At 31.6% G+C, this 27,112-nt stretch overlaps 2 protein-coding genes across 2 annotated transcripts in view; one reads left to right on the top strand and one right to left on the bottom strand.

Moving 5' to 3' along the window:
- Positions 1 to 27,112, bottom strand: part of LOC114324319 (uncharacterized) — a 903,318-nt gene that overhangs the window by 757,701 nt on the left and 118,505 nt on the right. The window contains exon 2 of the mRNA XM_050661074.1: positions 25,779 to 25,815. The gene's annotated coding sequence lies outside the window, so the exon portion shown is untranslated. The remainder of the gene's footprint in view (positions 1 to 25,778; positions 25,816 to 27,112) is intronic.
- On the top strand, positions 3,427 to 5,092 carry LOC126892875 (uncharacterized). The gene is made up of 3 exons (XM_050662693.1): positions 3,427 to 3,838; positions 4,193 to 4,280; positions 4,703 to 5,092. Exons 1-3 carry the CDS (start codon positions 3,427 to 3,429, stop codon positions 5,046 to 5,048), a joined length of 846 nt encoding a protein of 281 aa, XP_050518650.1. The 3' UTR covers positions 5,049 to 5,092.

The raw sequence follows: 27,112 nt of genomic DNA, 5'->3' as shown, positions 1-27,112 counted from the left end.
ATATATAGCGTGTATTTTTGCATACTGTTTCACCCTGAATTTTTTGAAATTTTTAAAATTGGTGAAACGCACCTTTAAAAATAAAAAACCGCATTTTTTCGGTTTTTTTTTTGTTTTTTGATACAATTTTATACATATTTTTCAAAAAAGGTAACACCGTCACTAGAGTAGGTAAAAAACTGAAAAATAATTGGGGTTGCTTAATAAAAATTTTTTGTAATGCCATCCATTTTCAAGATACAGGGTGTTGAAGAAAAGAAAATTTTACACATTTTTTACGATTTTGCCGAAACGACTGGAAACGTTGCATTAAAATTTGACGAGGTTTAAGAGGTAGTTGTTGTGCATTTTTTGACGTACAATTAAGAATTTTATATTTATCATTGGCGCGCATAGGGGTAATGGTCTGAACTAAGCCACTGACTTATTCCAAATTAACAATCGTTTTTGAATTCCTCGTTCAATTTGTGATAAAAAAACGATATTCCTATTTTTTCATACGACGCGCCATTTTTATTCAAAAAATAAAACATCTTAACCCTTACAAAGTATTCGAACTTCTAGTAGTTTCTACATCTACATAAACTCGTACATCTATTATAAAAACTAATTCGAATACTTTGTAAGCGTTAAGATATTTTTTTTTTGCAGCAAAACGGCGCGTCGTCTGAAAAAATGAGGAGATAGTTTTTTAACGTAAATTAAATGAGAAATTCAAAAATGATTGTTAATTTGAAATATGTCAGTGGCGTACTATCTATTCTTCTTTGAAAATTTCAGACCATTACCCCTATGCGCTCCAATGATGAATATAAAATTCTTAATTGTATGTCAAAACATGCATAATAACTACCTGTTAAAATCAGCCAAGTTTTATTACAAAGTTGCCAGTAGTTTCGGTAAAATCGTAAAAAATGTGTAAAATTTTGTTTTCTTCAACGCCCTCTATCTTGAAAATGGATGGTGTTCCAAAAAATTTTTATTAAGCAAACCCCAATTATTTTTCAGTTTTTTACCTATTCTAGTGACGGTGTTACCCTTTTCGAAAATCATGTATAAAATTGTATCAAAAAACGAAAAAAAAAACGAAAAAATGCGGTTTTTTATTTTTAAAGGTGCGTTTCACCAATTTTAAAAATTTGAAAAAATTCAGGGTTAAACATGATGCAAAAATACACGTTATATATTTTTTCGTGAAAACGAATGTCTTAGTTATTTTTTTATACTTATTTAAAATTTTAAAATCGATATGAAATTTAATATTCCCGGCAAAAATTAAAAAAAGAAAATCGGACAGAACTTTTTAAAGCTTATAACTTTTTTATTTAAAGTTTTTTGCTAGTTCACCATGCGGCTGAGATAAAAAATAAAAACATAAAAACCCTAATTAGGCTCTAGGTGGGTCACATGACCACATAGGGGTCTAAAAATTTCAGAAAGTGAGTTTCACTGTATATGCTAAACGGTGACCTATATGGAATTCGAATCGAGTTAGGGGCACTTTTCATCATCTTACCCGGCTAGGCCCTTTATTAAGGAGTAAATGGAAACGTTTCGGGACCTCGAATTTATATTCCATAAACCGGGATATTCTTATAACCGGTACTTTAATAAGCGCGTTCGACTGTATTTAAAATTCGTGACAATATTCTTTAACTCGCATGAGCCTATTTAATCAAGAGCATCTTCGAGAGGTCACGTTAAGCAATTACTACCAATATTTGTTCATAGGTCTAGGCGATGCTATGTAATATTCCGAGTCATTAAAATGATACCTATCGGTAGAATCGGTACTTAAAACATGATATATTAATCCAGTTTACTAGCGATCACTATCAGATACATAACCCACTATATTTTATTGATATATTACGCTAGACGTTATAACTGAACTTCCAGCCGCTTAGGCCGCATCAGGTTATCTGCAAACTGCCACTCATTTGAAGGAAAATGTTGGGGAAGCAATAACTGAAATGTCTCTACCTACACAATAATTGTGGGGATAAAGTCTATATTTATAATCTTAAGATATTTTTAGGGTTTATTATTTGTTACGTTTATTGTTTTTTTGTACGGGGAAAACAAAAAAATATTTCGATAAATAAGTGTGCTGTGTTCAACTCCAATTATTTCTTATACTTAACTACCAAAAATTGCTGGTAGATAGGTGCATTGCATTCTAATTTTTTCTCTTTGTCTTCGTCAGTGCGAGAATTAAACATTTGTTGACGTATTTAACATCAACTCTTGTTAGGCCAGGGTAATAAGACAAAAATATACCCAGTTCGTGACACTTCAGCAGTCAGGGTACTGAAGCGTTTTTTCGACAGTTAATATCTATAGGAACCAATTATAACTATTTCCTGCGTAGGATATGGGGGGTATTTTTATTTATAAACAATTAACTGTCAAAAAATGGCATTTCCCCCTTTTTTTTCAAATGAACGGAAAACAGTGAAACTGATGATTTTTTTAGTTCAAATATCTTCGAGATTTTGGAAAAAGCTTTAAAATGACGTATTACAAAGTTTGATATACTCATTTATTGTTAATATAATTGCGAAAAAAGGTCGGAATTGAAAAAAAAAATATTTTCTCAATAACTGTTGTAAAAATTAGTGTACAGCTTTGAAATTTTTGTCAAATGAGGATTCTTTGGTGCTTAATATGTGATAAAAATTTCAAAGCGATTCATTCAATTGTTTAAATTTTATGCAAATTGTTTATACCAGAGAGCATTTTTTTTGCAATAACATAAGTCAGAAAAAAATGACCCTAGAACCATTCCACAGGTGTCAAATGAAATGCATTTTTTATTCACTTTTTTTAAACCAAGTTGAAAATATAGCTCCTGCTCTTTCATTTGACACCTGTGGAATGGTTCTAACGTCATTTTCTTCTGACTTATGTTATTGTAAATATATATATGTTCCAAGTAAGTCCGGAAATGGATAAATTAACTAATTATTCTAAGCAACTTTTTTTCTATAAAGTTTTTTCACCAAGTTAATACTTTTCGAGTTATCTGCGAGTAAATATGTTAATTGTTTTTACAAAATAACCACGTTTTCAGCCGGTTTTTCGCAAATAACTCAAAAAGTAAGTACTTTGTCGAAAAGAGATTCCTATCAAAAATATAGCAGGTAAAAAAGTGAAAAACATGGCGTGTATATTAGGTCACTCTACCTAGTAGAAGCAGAGTTATAGCTAATCTATAACTATAGCTTTCTAATTTGTAAGTACTTTCTAATTTGTACTTAAGCATATTTAGAAATATTTTTATTACCTGGAATAACAATAGAAGAATGAAATGATTTTATTGGTTATGCATTTATGGTAATCAAATATAAAAAAGCAATATCCTACAAAATATTTAGTATGGTGCGATCTATCTGTATACGATACGGTGTTAAGTTGATTGCCAAAATGAGTTCAGTGAAAATTGTTCTTAGTGAAAAAGGAAAACAATTGATTGTGTTAAATGGCTTCAAATATCGTTTTCACAAATTTTTAAAGAATAACGACAAGCGTTGGATGTGTTGTGCGCAGACGAGAGAAAAATGTAAAGCATTTTTAAAAACCCAAAATGACAACGTAGTGACTGAAATTCGGGATGAACACAACCATAGCGAATTAAACGAAGATGCACTTAAGCGTCAAATGTTAAGTAACTCCTTAAAACGAAAGGCCAGAGAAGACATCGGTGAAAGATCTATGAAAATTTTGCAAAAGGAATTACGAAATGGAGATATTAGTACCTTGACTACCAAAGACGTGGCATTGGTTCGAAAAAATATGTATAACGCCCGAGGATCTCTTCTGCCTAAATTACCAAAAAGTATGGAGGAAACTCATGATATATTAAAAACATTTCCAGTGAAAACCAACAAAAACGAGGATTTTCTAATGGTGAACGACATAGAAAACCAAATTATTATGTTTTCCTGTAGCACCAATTCAGGATTTTTAGCAGATTTGGACACCATTTATATAGATAGAACTTTTGAATATTGCTCAAAGTTTTTTAAGCAAATGTTCTCCATCCATGGTCTAAAAGAAGATCATTATATACCTTTGGTTTTCTTCTTATTGCCAAATAAACAAAACATACATATACACTGGCACTTAAATACCTAACAGAACAAGTTGAGAAATGAAATAAAAAACTCGCTTTAAGAACGGTATTTTGCAGATTTTGAAGAAGCAATTCAGCAAAGTGTCACTGAAGTTTGGACTAATGTTTCATTGAAGTGCTGCCGATTCCATTTAGGACAATCCTGGTAAGTAGTCATATTTGAATCCTTTTTTGAATGATGATGATGTGTATGTGTGCTTTTTGTTCTTTGGTTTTTTTTTGTACTGATTTCCCATATACCACGCTGTTGTAATTTTCCTGGTCCTGATAAGTAGTCATATTTGGCATATTTGAATCTTTTTTTTTTTTGATGATGATGATGATGATGATGATGATGATGATGTGTATGTAAACTTTTTGTTTTTTGGTGTTTTTTACTGATTTCCCATATGCCACGTTGTTGTAATTTTCCTGGTCCTAATAAGTAGTCATATTTAACATACGAGTATTTGAATTGTAATTTTAATGATGATAATGTGTATATATGCTTTTTGTTTTCCGGTGTTTTTTACTTATTTTCCATATGTCATACTGTTGTAATTCTAATGATGTTTTTTCTTTTTTCAGGTGGCGCAAAATTCAGGCACTAGGTTTAACATCCTTATACAAAGACAAAGAGAGTGATGTAGGAAAATATTTAACATACTGCTTTGGAATGCCATTTCTCAACCCAGAAGATGTAGGAGATTGTTTTGTTGAAGCTTTATCATCAATACAGCCACAAAATCATAGAATAGTAGAATTTGCGGACTATCTGGTCGATAATTATGTCTCAAATCGGCTAAGTTTCCGCCAGAAATATGGGCGGAGATGTCAAGCAGTTTACAACGGACGACGAACGCATGTGAGAGTTTTCATTCCAGGTTTAACTCGTCATTTTATTTTGCTCATCCTCATATTTTTCAATTTTTAACAGTTTTAATAGACTTTCAAAGTGAATCGTATGTTAAAATTAGAAGTGTACAAAAAAAAGTAAAAAAAAAAATATTTTGCACAAACACATCAAAAAAATTTTTAGATGAACAAATTTTAAAATTAAATAATAGATTAATATCAAAATTTGATTACCTCAAAAGTGTAGGTGAAAATTTAGAATAGTTTAATAAATGAATTAGCATGTAATTCTAGCTTATATTGCTTTTTGTAAATACTGTAGGTATACATTTTTGTGATAAAATTATATGCTCTAAAATAAATTATTTTTTGTAATTCCTAGAAATCATTACGTACACTGACTAAGTCCCAGGTAGACACGGGACTCAATTTATCCATCTTCGGGACTCAACTCGGCTATTAGAAATACGGATTATAAATTCTGGGACTCAACTAGGTTACTCCGATTTCGGGATTTATCTTGGACATATATTTTTTTACCCTCGAGATGGGGTGAAACTCACCCCTAGGGCAAAAGCACACATCGGCACCATATCACTTTTTTTCTTTGGCATGTTAGCTATGCGTATGCCAAATTTCGTGTCAATCCAAGCGGTTCTTTAAAATTTACTGCAAAAACCGTGAAAGAATGTACTAATACAGTATGTTTATATTTTTTTGTAATTGTTTTGGGTACTCCCCAATAAATAATTTTTAATTGTCCTCAAAATAAAAATCAAACTATTTTTTGTATGGTATCACAACTTGATGGATTACTCTTTTGTAGAGCTGCCAGATTCGATTATTTGATAATAAAAGAATATCGGGAGGAAGAAAAGAGACCAAAAATGCTAAAGCTTTATAAAATCCGAGCTCTATACCCGCCACGTCTCGAAAGCAAAATATTTGAAAACTTTCGGGTGCGTATGTTCTAAATATTCCAATATTTCACGCCGTATATAATTTTTCCTTTAAAAATACACCGCGTACGTCATATGTCAATCATTTTTTATTCAGAAAAAGATTTTTTACTTTCTAGTCTACAAAACCCGGATAATAGTTTCTTTTTTATTTTTCCGTTGAGGACCGGTAATATAGTTATTTTCCTAACAAGTGCAGAAAGTCATTATTTTCCGCACGCGACTGCAGTTTGCCGAACGACGCGAAGCGGGAGTTCGGCAAGCAGTCGAGTGCGGAAAAGAGACTTTCTGCAAGAGTTAGAAACAATATTTTTTCTAAGAGTTTTAAAAAATTACCAAATTTTAATCAATTAATTTAATTAATATGAAAATACATACAAAAATTAATTCTTTGGCAAGGTTGTCAAAGCCAAACTTTCAATATAATTAGTTAGCATGACGACGATTGCGATCCTGGTTTCCATGACAATGATTCAAAACGACTGTTATTGTCTACCGATTTGACTTTCGAATAATATGTCAAAATAATTTTATTTCATCGAATTCTTCTTCTTCATGTGCCATCTCCTCTAAGAAGGTTGGCAACAATCACGGCAATTCGCACTTTCGATACCGCTGCTCTAAAGAGATCAGCAGAAGTGCAATTAAACCAAGCTCTCAAATTGTTTAACCAGGAGATGCGTCTTCTTCCGCGACTCCTTCTACCCTGTATTCTTCCTTGCATTATCAATTGTAACAAGTTATAACGCTCGCCCCTCATAACATGTCCCAGATATTGCAGTTTTCTGACTTTAATTGTATTTAAAATCTCTTTATCTTTTCCCATTCTTCTCAACACCTCGATATTCGTGACTCTATCCACCCAACTTATTCTTAATATTCTTCTGTAGGCCCATAACTCGAAGGCTTCTAATCTGTCCGAAACATCCTTCTTTAATGTCCAAGCCTCCAACCCATAGAATAATACGGAGAACACGTAGCATCTCAGAAGTCTTATCTTTAAAGAAATTGTAATGTCCCTGCTACAGAGTACTTTTTTTAGTTTGTTGAAAGCATTTCTTGCCTGTCCTATTCTTGCTTTAATCTCTTCTGTGTACTCATTAGTTTCATTAATTATTGTACCCAAATATTTATATTTTTCAACCTTTTTAATTTGTTCTCCATGTATTGTTATGCTTTCTTGGCGCTGTTTGTCACGTTATTGTCGCGTTAATTTCATTAAAACAGGAACACGATAAGATATATTTGAAATAAATTAGTAAATAATATCTAAGTATCAGTTTATTGCATGTATTATAATTACTTTAAGGCCATATTAACATATCTAAATTAACACGCGTGCGGAAAAGCAAAAACCGCGTGCGGAAAAGTAACACGCGTGCGGAAAAGTAACACGCGTGCCGAAAAGTGAAACTTTCTAAACTAAAATGCGTGAGCGAAAGTAGACTTTTTGCACGCTCGTAGAAAAAATATTTATAAATACAGAGAGATAAATAACATAAATTCCTGGACAAAATTAACGCACCACTCATTTTTTTCTCAATAATCTTTATTTATTGATAATTTACTGTACGACAAGTTGCCTATGGACCTTGTTTGACAGTTACAGTTGTTATGTAAGCTAATAATCGTCTTGTTTTAACAATAATTTGTATTAAACTTCGTATTAGACTAAAAGTGAGTTAAACTTTTCATAAAAAGTGCCGATTAAAGCAAAGTGCTTGTGAAAAACAAGCTTTTATTGTGATATTTTTCATCGCATGCATGATTGGAAGTTCATTTGCATAAAAATCCAATAAACCGCCAAAGAAATTTGTCAGTGGAGGTGGCAGTGCGAGCATCGACTCTCCTAGATGAAGGATATTCAATGCGATACGTTGCAGGTTTGTTAGGAAGACATCATTCCAGCATCAGTCGCAAGGTGAGGCGATATAATGAAACAGGGTCGTACCATCGAAAACCAGGGTAAGGGCGAAATCGTTGCACTAATCAAATTGATGATCGTTTTTTGAGACAACGTCCTCTCAGAGATAGGAGAGTAACCAGCAATTTGCTAAAAAATGAACTAGCAGATGTTCGAAATGTCGCGATATCGTCTCGAACAGTTAGAAGACGTTTACATGAAGCAGAATTAAGCAACAGGAAACCGGCCAAAAAACCCTTACTTACCAGATAACACAGGGTTCAAAGATTGAATTTTGCACGATTGCATCAAAATTGGACGATCGGTGATTGGAAACGAGTTATTTCCTCCGATGAGACTAGAGTAAGCCTAAAAGCTCCAGATGGTCCTGAGCGTGTCTCGCGAAGACGAGGAGAAAGGTTTGCCAGCTGCAATATCTCTCCTAATGTACCTTTTGGTGCTGGCTCTAAAATGTTTTCGGGGAGAATTTGTTTTAAAGCTCGTACGGAGTTGGTCCTGATACGTATGAAGTCTATGAATGCCCATTATTACTTAGACAACATTATTTTCCTCGTCCTCATGTGGCTCAACAGGTTATTGGCTACCTAAATGATGTTGATATTCCATTATTAGAGTGGCCACCTAACAGTCCGGTCATGAATCCTATAGAGCATCTATGGGACTATCTCAAAAAAAGATTCGAAGTCGTAAACCCCCTATTGCCAATCATAACCAACTCATTGAGGCCGTTATTGAAGAATGGGAGAATATTCCACAAGCTTTCGTTGAACATTTGATATCAAAATCCACAAGGAAAACTTAACTTTTTTCCACCGTTTTCATTAAATCGACCAGTCACAACTCTAAAACTATTTGATCTCTTCCACCCAATTTCACAACATATCGGCATTTGATCAGGTTTTTGTCCTAGGTCCAACTAAAATTCAGAAAAAAATAGATAAAAAAAATTTTTCATCCTAATACTTCCACTCTTTTATCTATAGGGTATGGGGTCTGTTTTCTGGGGCCCAGCCTTTCTCATCACACCTCATTACAGTAAACAATTCTGATATCAAACCATAAATTATTCATTATTCATTACCTACTATTTTTACACATAATGCTTATTTTTCCAAAACACCTTCATACATCCATCCAGGTTTAAACCTTTTCAATTCAACTCGATGATTTGGTAAAAAATCCCTAATTCATAAACATTTTTAGTCCTAGATGTCTATGTTATATAAAAGGACCTCATAATTTTGCCAAGATTATTAGTTCAATTGATATTCTGTCTTCACTTCCAATATCAACACTCAGGTAGCTATAACCAATTAATTCACATATCATTATATCATATCAGTCTCCTCCTGTGACTCATACTACGTATCTTAATTTCAACACTACTTTTATATCAGACTTCCATTTACTACAGACTCTCTAATTTACTCTGCCAATTAGTACAATTAAACCAAAAACTCCTTTTAATTCATAGTAAATTAAATTTTCATCAACACAGTTGGACTTACTTCAATTTGAATAGGAACCACAATCATCAACCTATTCATATAAATAAAACATCTTAGCGAAAGTATATCCACTTAATTATTTGGTCCAAGATGTTCTTTACTATAAATGGATCCATTATTTGCTAACTAATTCAACTACATTTGAATTATGTATAGATGGTTGCATACATTCTGGCTAATTCTCTATTTACATTATAAAAATCATTTCATACTCTACCTAACTCTTACATATTCAAGGCACTTAAATGTAATTATAGCCACAACTTTGTTGATGTTTGTTATTACTGTGTAAATTAAAAAAAATATATTTTACTACAATTAGTTGGCTGTGGTAATACAGGGTAAATTCCACGTCACGTTGTCCGTCTGTCTTTTGACACCTTTCAGAAACATCACTCATTTCGCATTCAGTTGCCATTAAGTCATTGAAATGTAATCAACTCAATTTGGATCCCACGTGTTGGGAAATCTCTATACATTACCTTAGGGCATTATCCTGGTTGCCATGTGACCATCACAGGGCTTTTTGTTGAAATTTGCACTTTTAAGGCATCTATATTATATGTAAAATATTTTTACCCGGATATTTGAATGACGCCATTTAACTTTGGAAGAGATAAATGGGGCTGTAGATCTTCTTCAACGTGGCATGCGACAAACTAATGTAGTTGAGCACAGGGGAGTTGCACAAAGTGTTAAAAGTCAATTGTGAAGGCGTTTTTGTGACACTGGAAGTCCAGTTGAACGTCAATTGGCATGTGAGCGTGTTGAAACTGCAGCTCAAGACTGATTTTTAGCGTTAACCGCTAGAAGACAAAAAACAATTACACCACCTGAATAGGGAACTTGACATTTTTGTATTTATTTAGTTATTATATTTGTCTACATATTATACAGACAGCACATACCAAATATCAAACCTTAAATCGCAATATGTAATTTACAATAAACATTTAAAGTTGTGATCGCCTACTATCCAACAAGAAAAGCGCGGCATGCTATATGACGTCACGCTGCTAGTTCCAAGATAAGAGAAAAACGAACTGACAATACTGGAAGATTGTTTGTATTTAAAGTTGACAGTTCGTTGATTTAAAAACATTCTGTTTTGTAGGTTAGATTTTGTTCACGTATAATTCCTTTTTATCTGTGCTTTAATAATATAATAAGATAATAATGGAAGCAACACAAAAACAATATTACAAATATTGTATCGTTCCTGTGTGTTTCAAAACGCACTGAATACTATTTATTCGTGTACCTCAAGATCAAAAACGTCGTTTAAAATGGTTAAAGGCATGCAAAAGAAATGAGATATTTCCTAGCAGACTTCAGCCCACGTATGTGAGGATCATTTTAATGTGAGTATATAATCAGACTCTATTTTCATCTACATATCATTATAAGTACTTATTTTATGTTCACTTTTTTGCTACACAATGCAATAATAATATAATACAATTATATAATAATATAATATATTATATTAATGCAATATACAATATAATAGGTATTTATAAAAAAACCTTATGGTTTTAATACTAATTCTTTTTAATTCTATACGATCACAACCGTCACAACCGATTCCGCCCGTTGACAGAATAATTTAAATTCTGCAGTTTTTAATTGCTTATATTTATTTCATAATAATAAAATATGATTTTTTTTTTTGTAAACTGGGGTTCTTTTAACAGCATTAATGCCTGGTTGCACCAACAGATCTAATGCTTAAGACCTGCTTTAAGTCAAGCGTCCACAGACCCGCATCGTACGCATCGTACGCAACGGATTTTAGTTTGACAATCGATAATGCGATCCGTACGATGCGGATCAGTGGACGCGGTTACATAAGTTTCTGTACAAGGCAAACTAAAATCCGTTGCGTACGATGCGTCCGATGCGGGTCTGTGGACGCTTGCCTTTAAGCTCAGCTTACGAAATATACGCGTTATACTATTGAATATTAGATCAATTTTCAGCTTGCCACAATGAATTGACACGTGAATTGCTTATATTAGATAAGAATCGAAAATTATTGTATAACATAAGTGAGACTTAAAACGGCCCTATCTATATGCTAAGCTGGAGCTTAATATTTGTTGGTGCAACCAGGCATAAATAACGTTTATCAGTAATATTTCTGGAATATAATTTTTATGCAAGTTGTCTATTGGTTAGTTACTTGTAGCGGCACACCAGATAAGGTCGTAATACTGTAAGAAATGGTCTCCATGAAGCCAATCTCCACAGTCCAAGGCCATTGATATGTCCACCTATTTCCATAGGCAATTGCGCTGCAAGATGCAAGATTAGAGTATCAAGAATATCAAAACTGGGATGCAAATGATTGGGCTACAGTTTTATTCTCCGACGAATCTAGATTTGGATTTCATCCAGATTCTCGTCGAGTAAGAGTGTGAGATGATCTGAAAATGTAGAACGCTTAAAACTTGTCACGTTTACACATAAAGAAGTGGTACAGTAATGATCTAAACAGCAGTCAGTACTGTAGACCCCTTCTTTGTCGCATCGGGAACAAAACTTTTTTATGGGTTTTTCAGTTTTTACGGAAGTGACCTTGGTCTCGATTTTTAACCCTTCGCTTCGTTATCGGACGTATTCGTTTCATATACTAAACAGATACGAAGCTAATACGTTCGATAACGAAGCGAAGGGTCAAAAATCGAGGCTCTGGCATCTTGTATTTAAAGCATGTCCTTTTGGCATCGTATTCTCTAGGGTCTTGCTCGGGTCTTTTCGTCTTCAAAAGTTTCGCATTCGTGGGCTAAATTTTGTAATTCCGATAAATTTTCGAAATCCCGGCGGCGAGTATAAAGCTTACATTCTGGCAGCATATTTTTATACAGTATGTCCCTGTAAGTTGTAGCCATATTATGGAAAACTTTTTTATTATTAGTTTTACGACAAAAAGTTATTCTTCATAAAAATCTCTCCATTGACCAAAACCTATGATTCAACCATCAGATATCAAATTTTATGAATATTATACGAGGTATGTCAAAAAGTTTGAATTTCACTCAGGAGTAAAGTAGCTTTATTTTTCACAATATTGAAAATTGCTATTATGAAAAGTTGTTTGGAATTAAAAACCATATTCTAATATGCAATTACATAGTTCTAATTGAAAAAAATTGTTTTTTGAAAAATTATGGATAACTAACCTTATTTTCAGTTATTTCAATTCTGATAACTCTTTTATTATTAATTTTACGAAAAAAAGTGATTCTTAATAAAAAGTTCTGCATGGTCTAAAACCTAAAATACAACCATCTTATATCAAATGTTTTCAATTTTATACGAGGTATGTCAAAAAATATAAATTTGGATCAAAAATAAAGTACCTTTATAGTTCAGAATAATTTAATTAGAAGAATGTAATTACATACTAAAACATAGTTTTTAATTCTAAATAACTTTTCATAATAACAATTTTCATTATTGTCAAAAATAAAGGTGTTTTAGTTTTGAGCGAAATTCATATTTTTTTACATACCTCGTATAAAATGAATAAAATTTGACATAAGATGGTTGCATTTTAGGTTTTAAACCATGCAGAACTTTTTATTAAGAATCACTTTTTTGAGTAAAATTAATAATAAAATAGTTAGGTATCAGAATTGACATAACTGAGTTATCCATAATTTTTCAAAAAATTTTTTTCTTCAATTAGAAGGATGAAGTTGCAAATTAAAATATAGTTTTTAATTCGAAACAACTTTTCATTATAGCAATTTTCAATATTGTGAAAAATAAAGCTACTTTACTCCTGAGTGAAATTCAAACTTTTTGACATACCTCGTATAATATTCATAAAATTTGATTTATGATCGTTGAATCTTACGTCTTGAACCATGCAGAACTTTTTATAAAGAATACCTTTTTTTCGTAAAATTAATAATAAAAAAGTTTTCCATGTGGATACAACTTACAGGGACATACTGTACATACAGGTACAATCCTTTTGAGTTCTTGGTTTCTTGAAAAATATCCTTCTCCTCTGATTACTGTTTGAATATCCGTGATATATCTATCCACTGGATCGTTTTTTCTTTGCTTCCTGTTTCTGATTTGCTCCTATAGTTGTACCAAATACTCTCTGGGATAGAAAGATTTTTTAAAATCTTCGCTGTAGTCTCTTCTGCATCCGAATGTTTTTTGTCGAAGTGCGTATTCGACTTCCGTACTTGATTTGGCAACTCTGATTGCCTCATTTGTTTTGGCATTGTTAAGTTCTGTAATTGGCTTCTAATGATCGAAATTTCCTCGGTCAGTATGTCGGATTCAGCTTCCTTGGAAATATTGATTTTTAGAATTGTTCCTTTCGCTTCCCCGCGATCTTTACAAAAAGGTGCTGAGTCTTGATCTTAACTCGTCGATGGTTCTTTTGGAATCTAAGTCGAAATTTTCGGCTTCGCGCTGTAATTTCTTTTTGAAAAGACGATTTATCGTCGTGGTACCTGGTACTGAGTCTGTGTATTTATCTGTCGGCATTTTATTAATTTCCGGGCTTCAAATTGTGACTTACTTCTGCTCGGGCGCCAATTTGTGACGGGTAGCTTTTTCAAGACGACAGACTCAGTAAAACACAGGTTAAAAACAGAGTAAATATATTTGAGATATTTATATAAAGTTCAAAATAAACAAAATAAAATATAACTATATATATTGCCCCGTTGCAGAGAAGTCCACCTGGATAGATTTCTGCAAAAGAAAAATAAAATTATTAACAAAATGAAATATCCTTACACTTTACTCCACTGTAAGGTACAAAGAGTCACGGATCCATATGATTTTTAGCGGAAGCACGTTCGCTTCACGGCTACCGTTTAATTGCGAGTATGCGAATCACTTCAATACGGTGCACCCCGCTACTCAGGCCGGTGTTGCGCGAACGGTGAAACTCCCACGATTCGATCTGTCGACGTGCTGCTCGCGGCGTATCTTTATAGGTGGCAGAACCCAGAATTCCTTACAGCTTCGTAGTACATACATGGGAGATGCTTCAACGAATAATTACTCTACATATGGGTAACACACATATGCCGATTCGTTTTCGAGAACGTCTGATAGAAGAATGGGCAAACTTACCTCAACTGTATATCGGCAATCTTATTTGGTCTATGAAAGACATATGTAGATCCTTAATAAACCAGGGTGGACGAGATACTTTTTATTAATTTTGTTTCTTTTTTTTTCTTACTATGACTATATTTTGTGATGACCTATTTTTGAAGTTATTGGGAAAAATGTTGAGAGTGAATTTTTATAAAAACGACAGTATGAAGTACGTGCATACCGACAGTATGAAGTTAGTAGCTGAAGATAATGAGTATTAAAATATGACAAAAAAAATTAAAAATTTGTGTAGAAAATCTGACGTTTTTTAGATTTTCTACGATTTATTCAAGGGAAAAGTAATTGAGGGAGGCTACAGTTGATTACGTATGACATTATTTTTTATTTTTGGTATTATCTTAAGTATTAAAATTAGTTTAATACTAAAAAATATAATTAAACTGTTCAAAATATATTTATTTCGTTGCAATCACAATATAATTATTATAACTTCTTACGCGCGTACAAAGTATACACACACTTTGTTTTTTATTGTACTTCTCGACATTTTTGACATTTAAACAAATTTTGTTGTATATTAAATACTACCACTACTAAACACTACAAATTAGTTATTATTTTTTTAAAATAAAAAAGAAATTACGCCTCTTTTTAAACGCTTTTCTTTACTTCAATAGTTTGCATCAAATCTTTAGGCGTTAATTCGACTGCCTTTTCTTCAATGCAAATGAATGAAAATTTGCAGACATATGCATTCGCGGGAACAATACACGAATAGTAAACAAAAAATTTTTTTTATCTTTATTAATTGTTTAAATAAAAAAAAAACGATTTTAATGGAAAATGCTTAAATTCTCTTGTTTTTTACAATGTAGAAATTTAAAACTTTTACGGATTGTAGCTAATGATATGAATTATACATAATTTCACTTTTTACGTTAATTGTTTACGTTTTTTCATAAATAAACAATAAAATTTTAAATTTTGAACGCTCATATATTTGTTTATAATATATAAATCGGCGTTTATTCGTGTCAAATTTCAATACGATAAGAAACAAAACTTCAACCAAAATTCTAATTTAAAAAATTCGTGTTTTTTTCGTAGTCTTAGAAAAACCACCGGTAGACACGTTTAGTGCTACAATTAACATTAGAATTCGTTTTGGCGTATTAATTAATTAAACGCTCTTCTTTAGTACAATCGTTTGGGTCAAATCTTTGGACGTTAATTTGACTGCCTTTTTTTCAATGTAAATGACTAAAAATTCACGGGAACAATATAAGAATAGTCAATAATTTTTTTTTTGTTTATTAATTGTTTAAATAAAAAAACGATTTTAACGGATCATGATTAAATTATCTGGTTTTTTACAATAAAGAAACTTGAAACTTTTACAGATTGTAGCTAATTATATAAACTATACATAATTTCACTTTTTACGTTAATTGTTTACGTTATGCTTCATAAATAAACAATAAAGTTTCAAATATTTTGCCGATTCCGACTACTTTTCATGTTAGTACATCATATTATGTTTTATACATATTTTAATAAACATGACGATATATTTTAATGTTTGAAAAGTGTAAAACTAAAAAGTAAAAAATAAAGAAATATGAAAAAAAAAACACTTTTAAGAAACGGTTTTTTTTAGTTACGAGTGACTAAAATTAACCATTTATAAAAACATAAAACTAAAAAGCAAAAAATTAAAAAATAATTAAAGAATCCAACACATTCGTTAAAAAAAGCGTGGTGCGAAAACCGTTTATTCGATGAAGTCGCGCCACGCTTTTCTTTAACGAATGTGTTAGATTTTTTCAGTTTTTTTATTTTTTGCTTTTTAGTTGATTTTTTTATATGTTTAATTTTAGTCACTCGTATCTAAGGAAAAGCGTTTCTTAAAAATATTTTTTTCATATTTTTTATTAAAAATATGCATATGTATATCACGTATGGTATACTCTGTAGACTTTTCGATTGACAACTCGCGTACTTAATTTATGCGCTAATATAATTTCAGAAATTGGTAATATAGTTTTGGCGCAGAGTAATTCATGGAAATCTGAAGTATCTCATAAATTTGTCATGTGAGCAGTGAATAAATCTCGGGAAACAGGTTAACGTTCTACATCTCAAGTAACACACTTCTGAATAATCCAATAAACCGCAAACTTGGTCATATATCCCAAATTCAGCTATTTTCAGTAGCCAATTATTTTGTAGTAAAGAATATCATTCTCTCATTCTATAAGTTGCTTCTTTATTGTTAAAATTTAGTTTTTATGAAATTGTATGCAGCTTATGTTAGATTATGCATATTACATACTGTAAAGCATTTAGTACAAATAAAAGAACCTTAGGTTCCTTAAAAGAACCTTAGGTTTAGTACAAGATGGTTGATTGAGGTTTTGGTAGGGTTTCACCATGTTCCCATAGGAAATAAAAGAACGTTATTTATTTTATTTTATTTATTTATTTTATGTTTGCTTTGTTGCCAGATATCGAGATTTTTAGAAAAAAATCAAAAAGAGATTTATGAAATTGTATTAACAAAACAAAACACGAGAGAAAATCCAATATTGCAGTTGGTTCTGTCTTCATACCCATACCCAAACCCATATTAAAATTAAACTCACCAGGCGTCCGGGTTGCACAGCGTCGTTGATTTCTAGGCCGAGCTTTCGACGTCCTCTCTGGCGTCATCTTCAGGGCTTCCGGTGTCTCAGTCTCCTGAGGCTCCAGACACTTCACTCACTACTCACCACTTCACTCACTGTAATACAGTATTGTATTGTAGTGATGACTCTACTACTCTGTAAACGTTAATAAGCCAAAGACGTATATCGCATAAAGAAGAAGTTGCTGCTATAGAGCGTAACATAGAATTCGCGAAAAGATCTTGGTTTGCCAGGTTACAAAATCTAACTCGTGTAAGAATTGGAGCTACATGATAACCTATTAAGCTGTAAATTCGGTGAATGGGCCCAAAAAGAGATATCCGTTGAACCAGATTTTTATAAGCGGATTTTGTTTCGCAATGAAGTTCAATTTTGGTTGAATGGCTACGTCAACAAACAAACCTGCCTCATCTGGAGTGAGAATACTCCTTGAGTGTATGTTGAGACACCATTATATCCAGGAAAACTGATTGTTTGGTGTACTTTACGGACTGGAGGAGTCATTGGTCCGTACTTCTTCAAAAACGTTGCTGGGTAGAACTTTGGAGTTAATGGTGACCACTGTAGAACTATAATTGCTGACTCCTTCATTCCTCAATTGAACAACCATGATGTTCAGGAGTTATGTTTCAAGAAGACGGTGTAATATGTCACAGAGCTCGTGCTAGCATCGATTTATTGAATGAAACTTTTGGTAACTGAGCTCGGACTCGTGAATTGGCCTACAAGATCGTGAGATTTAACGATGCTAGACTATTTTATCTGGGTATATTTGAAGCCGCTAGTCTACGACAGTAAGCTGGAAACGATTGACCACTTGTAGGAAAACAGTTGTCGCGTTACTGTCGATAGACCACAAATGTTGGAAAATGTCATCGAAAATTGGGCCTCCACATTAGACTACGTCAGAGCCAGCCGTGGCGGTCATATGCCAGAAATCATAATTATCTTTCTAATTAAAATAAATTTCAGTTTCATGTAAACATAAAAAAATCAGTTTTTTCTATGTTTCTACACTTTCTATACAATGTGTAACTTCTCTCACTACTTACATACATTCAAAACGAACAATTTCTCATGAAGTTAGAAAAGTCGGCCATTGTAGTGAGAAATATTTTTTCTCACGGGTTCTCCTTTTCCATATATATGATCGCCGTTTCCATGGTAACATGCACAATACAAACACAATTATTAATGTTTTCAAATAATATGTGTTGAAGCAAAACTTACCAGGAACTACCTTTCAAAACTGTTCGAAAATAACTGTTAAATAGAATTTTAAATAAATAACGTAAGTATATAGATTTTAAGAATATTAAATACCTACATGTATACAGAGTGAGTCTGTAATTTGGAATAAATTCAATATCTCAAATACTAATCGTTTTTTTGAAAAATGCTCAGACCCATCGATTAGTATTTCAAATTGTCCTTTTTGACATACAATAATAATGTATACAGGGTGCCCCAATTGAGAGATATGACGTCATCGTTTATTTTCTTAAACGGCAACACTGTCATTTTGATAGCTATTTTGGATAGGGTGTGTAAAGTTGTTATGTCTGTAATTTGGAATAAATTCAATAATTCAAATACTAATTGGTTTGTTGAAAAATGCTCAGACCTGTCGATTAGTATTTCAAATTGTCATTTCTGACATACAATAATACTGTATACATGTTGTCCCAATTTAGAGATATGAGGTCTTCGTTGCTTTTCTTAAATTGCAACACTGTAATTTTGATAGACATTTTGATAGGGTGTGTAAAGTTATACATAACTGCAAAATTTCAAATTTTTATTCCATACCATTTACAAGATAATAAAAAACAACAGAGTTATGAAAAACAAGTAATCAAATAATAATTGAATTTAATTATTTCAATTAAGCAAATGCTCATATTGTTGCCCATTAACTATTTGACAATATTTTAGGGCAACATTATGAGGATTTGCTTAAGGCCATCGGTACATAATTCGCAAATATTTTACGGCTATCCCTACTTTTTCTATCTTTATACGGCAAATTACGTGTAGTAAAATTCACACTGGTATGGATATGTAAACATTACTAGAATGTCATTCTACTTGAAAATGTCATCATTAACTTAAAGAGATGGCTTTTGAATGTTTTTGGTTAACTGTTATTTGTATAATTGCAAATTATTAATTCAGTTAATAAATGTGATAATTTTTTCACTAACTATGTATTCAGTGATTGTAATAATTTATATGTACAACAAAAACTAACACTCAATCGAGAAAAGAGGAAAAGTGTTAAAGTGATTTTTTAATTACATATTGTTACTACGGAACGCTTACAATTTTGAACATATTTAACAACAAACTACTTGGATCACAGAATATATTATCCTGATGTATTCTCTGCTTGGATCTTCCACAAATAATAAACAATAAATAACTTTTTACTAAGTTCACGTCTTAAATCAATTATTTATCAAATACACTATCAATATTATTTAATCAAAAACTCAAAATATTCCCGATGCCATGTCAAATATTTAAAATTGTCACTGATTGTCACTGTCTGACTGACAATATGCTGACAATATTAGGTTTGTTTCAACTCGATACAAAACCGTTCTTGAACGGTACATGAACCGCGCAGTAACGAAAAATGTGTTACTGCGCATAATTATTTGTTATTGCGCATGCGCGTAACGATTCAAGAACGGTTTTGTATCGAGTTGGAACAAACCTTATCTATTCGACTGAGTGCGTTGTAAGACAAAGATAGATTTGGAAAATATTACCACGGACATTGTGTTCATTTTTTTCGAATCCTGAAAAAACCAATAAATATTTTTGAAAAATTTAAACGCAGAATGAAAGACTAAATTATTACTGAGGGCCGAAAGTCCCTTAGAATAAATAAAAAGTATATTTTGAATAAGATATTTGAAATTAAAAATCACACTAAATTTTCCCTTAATTTTCACCCCTGTAACTTATTAAAATAAACATTATAGAAGTTCTCAGGGACTTTCTGCCCTCGTTAATAATGTAATCTTTCATTCTGCGTTTAAATTTTCCACAAATACGTTTTAGTTTTCTCAGGATTCGAAAAAAATAAATCCCCATTTGAATAGCATTGCAGCTGAAATTATGTACCCATCCCCTTAATTGAAATAATTAAATTCAATTATTATTTAATTACTTGTTTTTCATAACTTTGTTATTTTTTATTATCTTGTAAATGGTAGGGAATAAAAATTTGAAATTTTGTAGTTATGTGTAACTTTACACACCCTATCAAAATAGCTATCAAAATGACAGTGTTGCCGTTTAAGAAAATCAACGATGACGTCATATCTCTAAATTGGAACACCCTGTATACATTATTATTGTATGTCAAAAATGACAATTTGAAATACTAATCGACGGGTCTGAGGAATTTTCAAAAAAATAATAAGTGTTTGAGATATTGAACTTATTCCAAATTACAGACTCACTCTGTATATATTTTATTTTAATTTATGCATATACCGGGTGTCCACTTATATTTTCCCCCATTTTAACTGCCTATAACTTCTAAACGGCTCAAGATAAAAATATGCGGTTTTCGCTGAAATGTTTTATTTTAGTAAACGTTTTGTCTGAATGGATTGAATTTTTTATATCGCTTTCAAATACGAAAAGAAAAATGGCGGATTTTTGAAAAAAAACGTTGTTGACTTTTTTTTAATGAAACACCCAGTATATTTTTTTGTAAATTGAAAGAAAGGTCATTCACCTATCCAGCGATGTAATGTTTTTCAAAATCGATTGTCAAATCACTGAGTAATTAATTTTTAAATTGAGATGTGCAACGTGGATATCACATAAATAAATAACATAACTAAGAAAATTGATACTATGTTATGTTATTTCCACATTGCATCTCTCATTTTAAAAATTAATTGCTCAGTCATTTGACAACCGATTTTAAAAAAAATTATATCGTTGGATAGGCAAATGACCGTTTTTTCAAGTTTTTAGATAAATGACCATTTTTTATACCGGTTTTATATAAAAAATGGCGGATTTTTGAAAAAAAAACGTTGTTGACTTTTTTATGGAAACACCCAGTATATTTTTAGCTTGAAAAAATGGTAATTTACCTATCCAGAGATATAAAATTTTTTAAAATCGGTTGCCAAATGACTGAGCAAATAATTTTTAAAATGAGAGATGCAATCGACACCTGATATGAAAAACGTTGTAACTCATTTTTGCTTAGTTTACAGGAGAGCGATTTAAAGAAATTTCCAAAACATTTTATTTTTTTACTGGGTCAGCTTTTACATTTTTTGTGATGTTCTTAATCCATATTTTATAACTTTTTCTCAGCTTTTCACTTTTACATATCACATTGTTGTCAACATTACTGGTCCTGATTTAGGTCGAGTTACAATAGCAAATTTTTTCAGAATTTTAGGTGAAAATCATTGTAAGTGGTTCATACAATGATATTTCAACACAGTATGTTTCTTTGGTTCGGTGGATGTAAATTGTAACTAATCAGTAAATATCCAAATAAAGAGATTATAATTAATTTATTTTATTGGTTTTACTTGAAACGTGATTTTTTTGCGCAGACAAGTAATATTTAAGAATTTACGTCATACATACTAACAAGAAGTAGGTAAATAAAATAATATTTTTAGATTTATTTATTACAAAATGAACATTTACAAATTATAAAACAGTTTATATTCTATTAAAAAATAAACAAAATTAACCCCTTGCAAACTTTTATTCAGATTCATCATCCGAATATTCCGTGTGTTGAGAGTGGGGAAGATTTAAATAAAAACTGCAATATTTCTCTGGTATAGCTTTACCAGAGCACAAAGCAACAAGATCTTTTTATTTTGAAGTGGTTATGGGAAGTAACCCATTATATGCTAAAGGAATTTTTACTTCCCATAAATCGTGTATATTTTTATTCCTGGATTTGGTAGCCTTTTGCTCGATTTTGGTTTGCATTCTAAGTTTATAAACGATAATTGATCAGAAATAAGATCGTACTGCAAATTAATAATATGTGGTTGTTCTTTATATATCTTTACGTATTGTATTTTTGATCAGAAAACTTGGCGTTTATCTATATCTAAATCCCAATTCGGCATTTTCTCTAACATTGATTTAAAGTCCAAGATGTCATTTTGACTTAGTTCTTTCAAATCGTATGGTTTTTCTGTGACTTTAGCACACCTTATCAGTGTATACCACTGTTGTGGTACATAAACAACTTGGTTCTTTTTTCTTCGCTTAATAAGGGTGTGCATTGAATTACCCTCAGATTGAGAGTGGCCCACCTCAAAAAACGTGTGTGTAATATTAATATTCGTGATTTTAGCTGCATAAATATACATTAAAATATTATTCGATTTCGATTTTGTCCTCCACAACAATCTGGATAAACTCTAAATTCTAATGCTCCACCAGCAACTTTTCTCTTAATAAAATCAAATAGCGCACTACTTATTTCATTAGGCCACTTGTTACCTGTGGTTTCATCCCATGCATAACAATAGCCTTCCGCAGATCCAAGATCAAAGCTAGTAAAGTTCTACACTTTAAACTTCCTTTTATAATAAAACAATGATACCTCTGATTGGAGCGTAGTTAATATTTTTTGCAAATCGAAGCAGGGAGTTACAACCGTTTCTGTTTTTTTAGAAACCTCTTTATCGCGATTTTTGGCTTCATCATATTCTTTTTCTATTTGGTCTTTCTCTGCTTTAGTGTTATGTAGATTGCATCTAAGACACATATCTTTTTTCGGTGCAAAAAACCGATATTAAACTCAGTATTGAATATGTTTCTATACTGACTTTTGGTGGTTGGTTTATCGCATGGGTGATTCTCTAACATCTAACCATATAGTGAATACAATTTGGGAAAAGGTAAAGACCCATCAAAATAGATCTTACTTGTTCTTTGCCTTACGTAATGGGATTCTTTTGCTGAAACAGAGTTAATATGCGCACGAATCGAATTTTTAATACTTTCGTCTACAGCATTTGCCCTGTTCTTGTGGCGACCACGCATATCTCCAGGTATACGACCTCCGCCTTCATGACTATAAATTTTTTTTAATAGTGTAGTTAACCACATATCTGTTATGTTAAAAGTGTCCAAAAATGTTTTCATACAAACTTGAAGTCGGTGTTCTTCCAACTGCAAATTATATTCATATGCCCAGTGTCTTCTGGACTCTTTTAGCTTTGCAACTTTCCTCTCTTGTCTGAGAACATATCTACATAAATATTCGCTTTGTTGGTCATGATCAGCCATTGCCCAAAAATTATTAAATAAATTGAGTCTATCATTTTCAGATAATTTCGATTTACATTTTCTGATACATTTATCGTTACATCCAGGTCCCAGTTCTCTAATTTTCGATAATTTTCCAGTTTTGCCAGTATGTTCTTTGCCAGAGTTCCTCAGTTTCTTCAAGACGTTCATTTTCCAAACACTAGGATCCCTTTGTCTCTTCCTTCCAAGTTTTTTCTTCTTGAGGTATTGTTTTTCTTAGCAGACGTATCTAATGGTGAACTTGTATCTTCGGTGCATGTAGAATTTTCCACTGTCGATGTATCTTGAGCGTGCAATCCACTGTGACCATTATGATTATCTGAGTTTCATCAGTAGAAGTTAGTTCAGCAGTGAATGATATAGGTGTTATTATTTTTGTTTGAAATTCTAAACTAGTGTTTTTATGTGAGTTTTTACGATTTGAGGCATGCTTACTATGCTCAGCAGTTAATAATATAGAATTTACCTCCTGACTATATTGTCTTACAATGTTGTTCATCGTAATATTCCACTATCTTGCTTTCTTGTATCACAACTTACAATGCAGTTATATAAAAACTTACTCAATAAATGTTTCGAGAAAAACATTGTATCCCATGTTACAATGTTTTATTAAAAAATTTTCATCAATAATAAAAAAATGTAATATTGTAACATTGGTTACAATGTTTTTTCCACCCAGTGATCAAAAATTTGCACTTACAATGAGGTTATTTTGTTAAATAACTTTATAATTACATAAGATAGGATAAAACTTCTTAGACCAAATTGAAGGTCATCGTTTATAGATGCTATTTAAGCCATAGTTGAAAAACATTGTAAGTGGAGATACAATGTTTTTCATATCAGGTGTCGCAATGTGGAAATCACGAAACATAATATCATTTTGCTTAGTTATGTTATTTAGGTATGTGATATCCACGTTGCACCTCATTTTAAAAATTAATTACTCAGTGATTTGACAACCGATTTTGAAAAACTTTATATCGCTGGATAGGTTAATGACCTTTCTTTCAATTTACAAAAAAATATACTGGGTGTTCCATTACAAAAAAGTCAACAACGTTTTTCTCCAAAAATCCGCAATTTTTTTTTTGTATTTAAAAGTGATATAAAAATTCAATACATTCAGACAAAACTTTTACTAAAATAAAACATTTCAGCGAAAACCGCATTTTTCTATCTTAAGCCGTTTAGAAGTTATAGGCAGTTAAAATGGGGAAAAATATAAGTGGACACCCGGTATTATACCTAAAAGCACCTAAATTATTTAATTTTGAAGTTTAAACTATTGACAAAACCGCATCCATAGAAAAAGTACAGTGTACAACACGTAAGAAAATGACATAATTCTCCCTCGCTTGATTTGCGGCACTCGCCGCGTGCCTCGGCTGGTGTCAACAAACTTCTGCGCCCATGAGAAATATGTCTTTTTTCTCACCTGTTGTACAATATAATATTGTTTTATTCCAATTCAAAGTTCTGTACCCCTAAAAAAAACACCCATTATTATCCTGCGCGGTGAGTTTATATTTTTTATATCAACCCTCGCGTCAAAAAAAAAAAAAATTTTGTGAATACTACATTGACTCCTTCGGAGAATATTATTGGAACTGGGCCAAGTTCTGCGTTCGACGTGGTCAGAGAGTTGGGGCATAAATTTCAAATAAACTGCCAACAAAATCGTTTTCCGACACCTCCCTGTGGCCGATAACGTGTTGTACAAGAGACGTGTCAGATAAGCGGTAAGCTGACCGAAAGCGGAGAAATTGTGAGATGCTAAAAGAAGATTTATCATAGATTTTTTTATAGAATCATCCAAGAAGACGAATTTGAATATTGTGTTAATAGTAGATATTATAAGAGAGTACGTTTAAACAGTTTCATAATCCAACAATAAATCGAAGAATGAGATGCAAACTACAGTTTTGTTTTGTGATGTCACTCCTCTTCTTTTGCATTGAATATTGCATTTTTTAAGCTTGAATATTAAAAACGATAATATAAAAAAATTGACTCAAATTCTGCACACAAAATTTGAACATAACAATGTTCCACACTGTCAATATAATACAATATTGATGGTAAAATAATAAAAAACAAATCTCAAAAGCTTCCCTTCTGGTAATCAGTGAATAAAAATTCACGAATTGTTAAAAGTAATGTTCAAAAATCTTTAAACACTTGTCTTGTTGGGCATACTAAAAAAAAGTCTTACATAAATTTCTTAGAATTTCATTCAAATTGTTTTCGACGCTTTGTGTATATGGACAATAAATAAAGATATTTCGTTATCAAATATTATTTACTTACCAAAATAAAGAAGACAACACGCTACTTGAAAGTTGGTCTGAAACAATATACAAACATTAATAATTAATTTACGTTAATAAAATTTATTAAATTCATTAAATTTGATTCCAAAACAGTTCAACATAATAACAGTTATTTATGCACCAAGTCAATAAAGTGACTCTTTATCGAGCAAGTCTGATATTACAAGCACAGGGAGCGAAGCGAGCGAGGCGAGTAACAGACGAGTTTGATAAAGACTTTTAACTGACGTGGTGCATAAAAAATTTTATCGCCAACCATAAAAAACGTTAACAACGTAGTCATATTTTGTTTTTTCTTTTTATGGTACAAACATATCAACATGCAATAAAAATTTCGTATAACAGTCATGACAGATCACTTTTGCAATATGGCCGCTTTCGATTTTTAATCGATGGTTATCAATATTGAATAATTACTAAATCAGTAAAGTTTTGATTTATTTTATATACAAATATAATTACAAAATACCAGATAATTTCGATTTTTGACATAAATTTGATTAACAATACCCTAAATTTTGTACAATATTTTCAACGAAAACATTTCGTTTATAAATTCGTAAAAGTGTGTGTGTTATTGCGTTGCCGCTCCTGCAATACTATCAGATTTATCGATGGATTCTTATGTAGTTTTTCCTTCTAAATCCAAATCTGAAAACGGCATTTCGATATTTCTAACCGTCTTCGAGATAATCGACTTCAAAATCTAAAATGTGACGTCAAAATCATTTTATTTTCTGCCGTAACACTACACATCCAGCTGAAATCGTTCCTATTAAGTAGACTAGTTTTTAATCTCAATTTGTTAAGCAAAGCATAGGTTATTTACATTTGAGTTTGACACTTCGTGAATGTCAAACTAAATTTTAAATTAAGTATTAATAAAACATCAATGATATTTGATAGTGAATTTAATTATTATATAAAATAAATAAGATGTTCAAAAATACAATTTGAGTATATTTTAAAAGCAATAATTATTTATTAACAGTTTTAAAAAGGTTTATACGGGTATACGGCCTCCCCTTTATGATAAATGGACTGTTCCATTTGGAATGAAATTAAAATATAGTCGGCTCGCTAAACTCGACACAACTGGCTAGTAATTTTAGTAGGTAATTTTTTTGCGAATTTTGACAAAATGGACAAAATTGACAAAATTACTAATTATTTAGTAATTATTAACTAATTAGTAATTATTTTTTTGCCAAATTGGCAAAATTATTGACTAAAATCACTAACCAGTTGTGTCTGAGTTTATCGAACCGACAGTATATGAAATAATATTGTTTGGTATAAAAAATTATGGTC

The sequence above is a fragment of the Diabrotica virgifera genome, chromosome 9 (assembly GCF_917563875.1).
Source record: "Diabrotica virgifera virgifera chromosome 9, PGI_DIABVI_V3a".
Taxonomy (NCBI): domain Eukaryota; kingdom Metazoa; phylum Arthropoda; class Insecta; order Coleoptera; family Chrysomelidae; genus Diabrotica; species Diabrotica virgifera.
The sequence above is the reverse complement of the archived record's forward strand: the minus strand, read 5'-3'. Positions and strand labels throughout refer to the sequence as shown.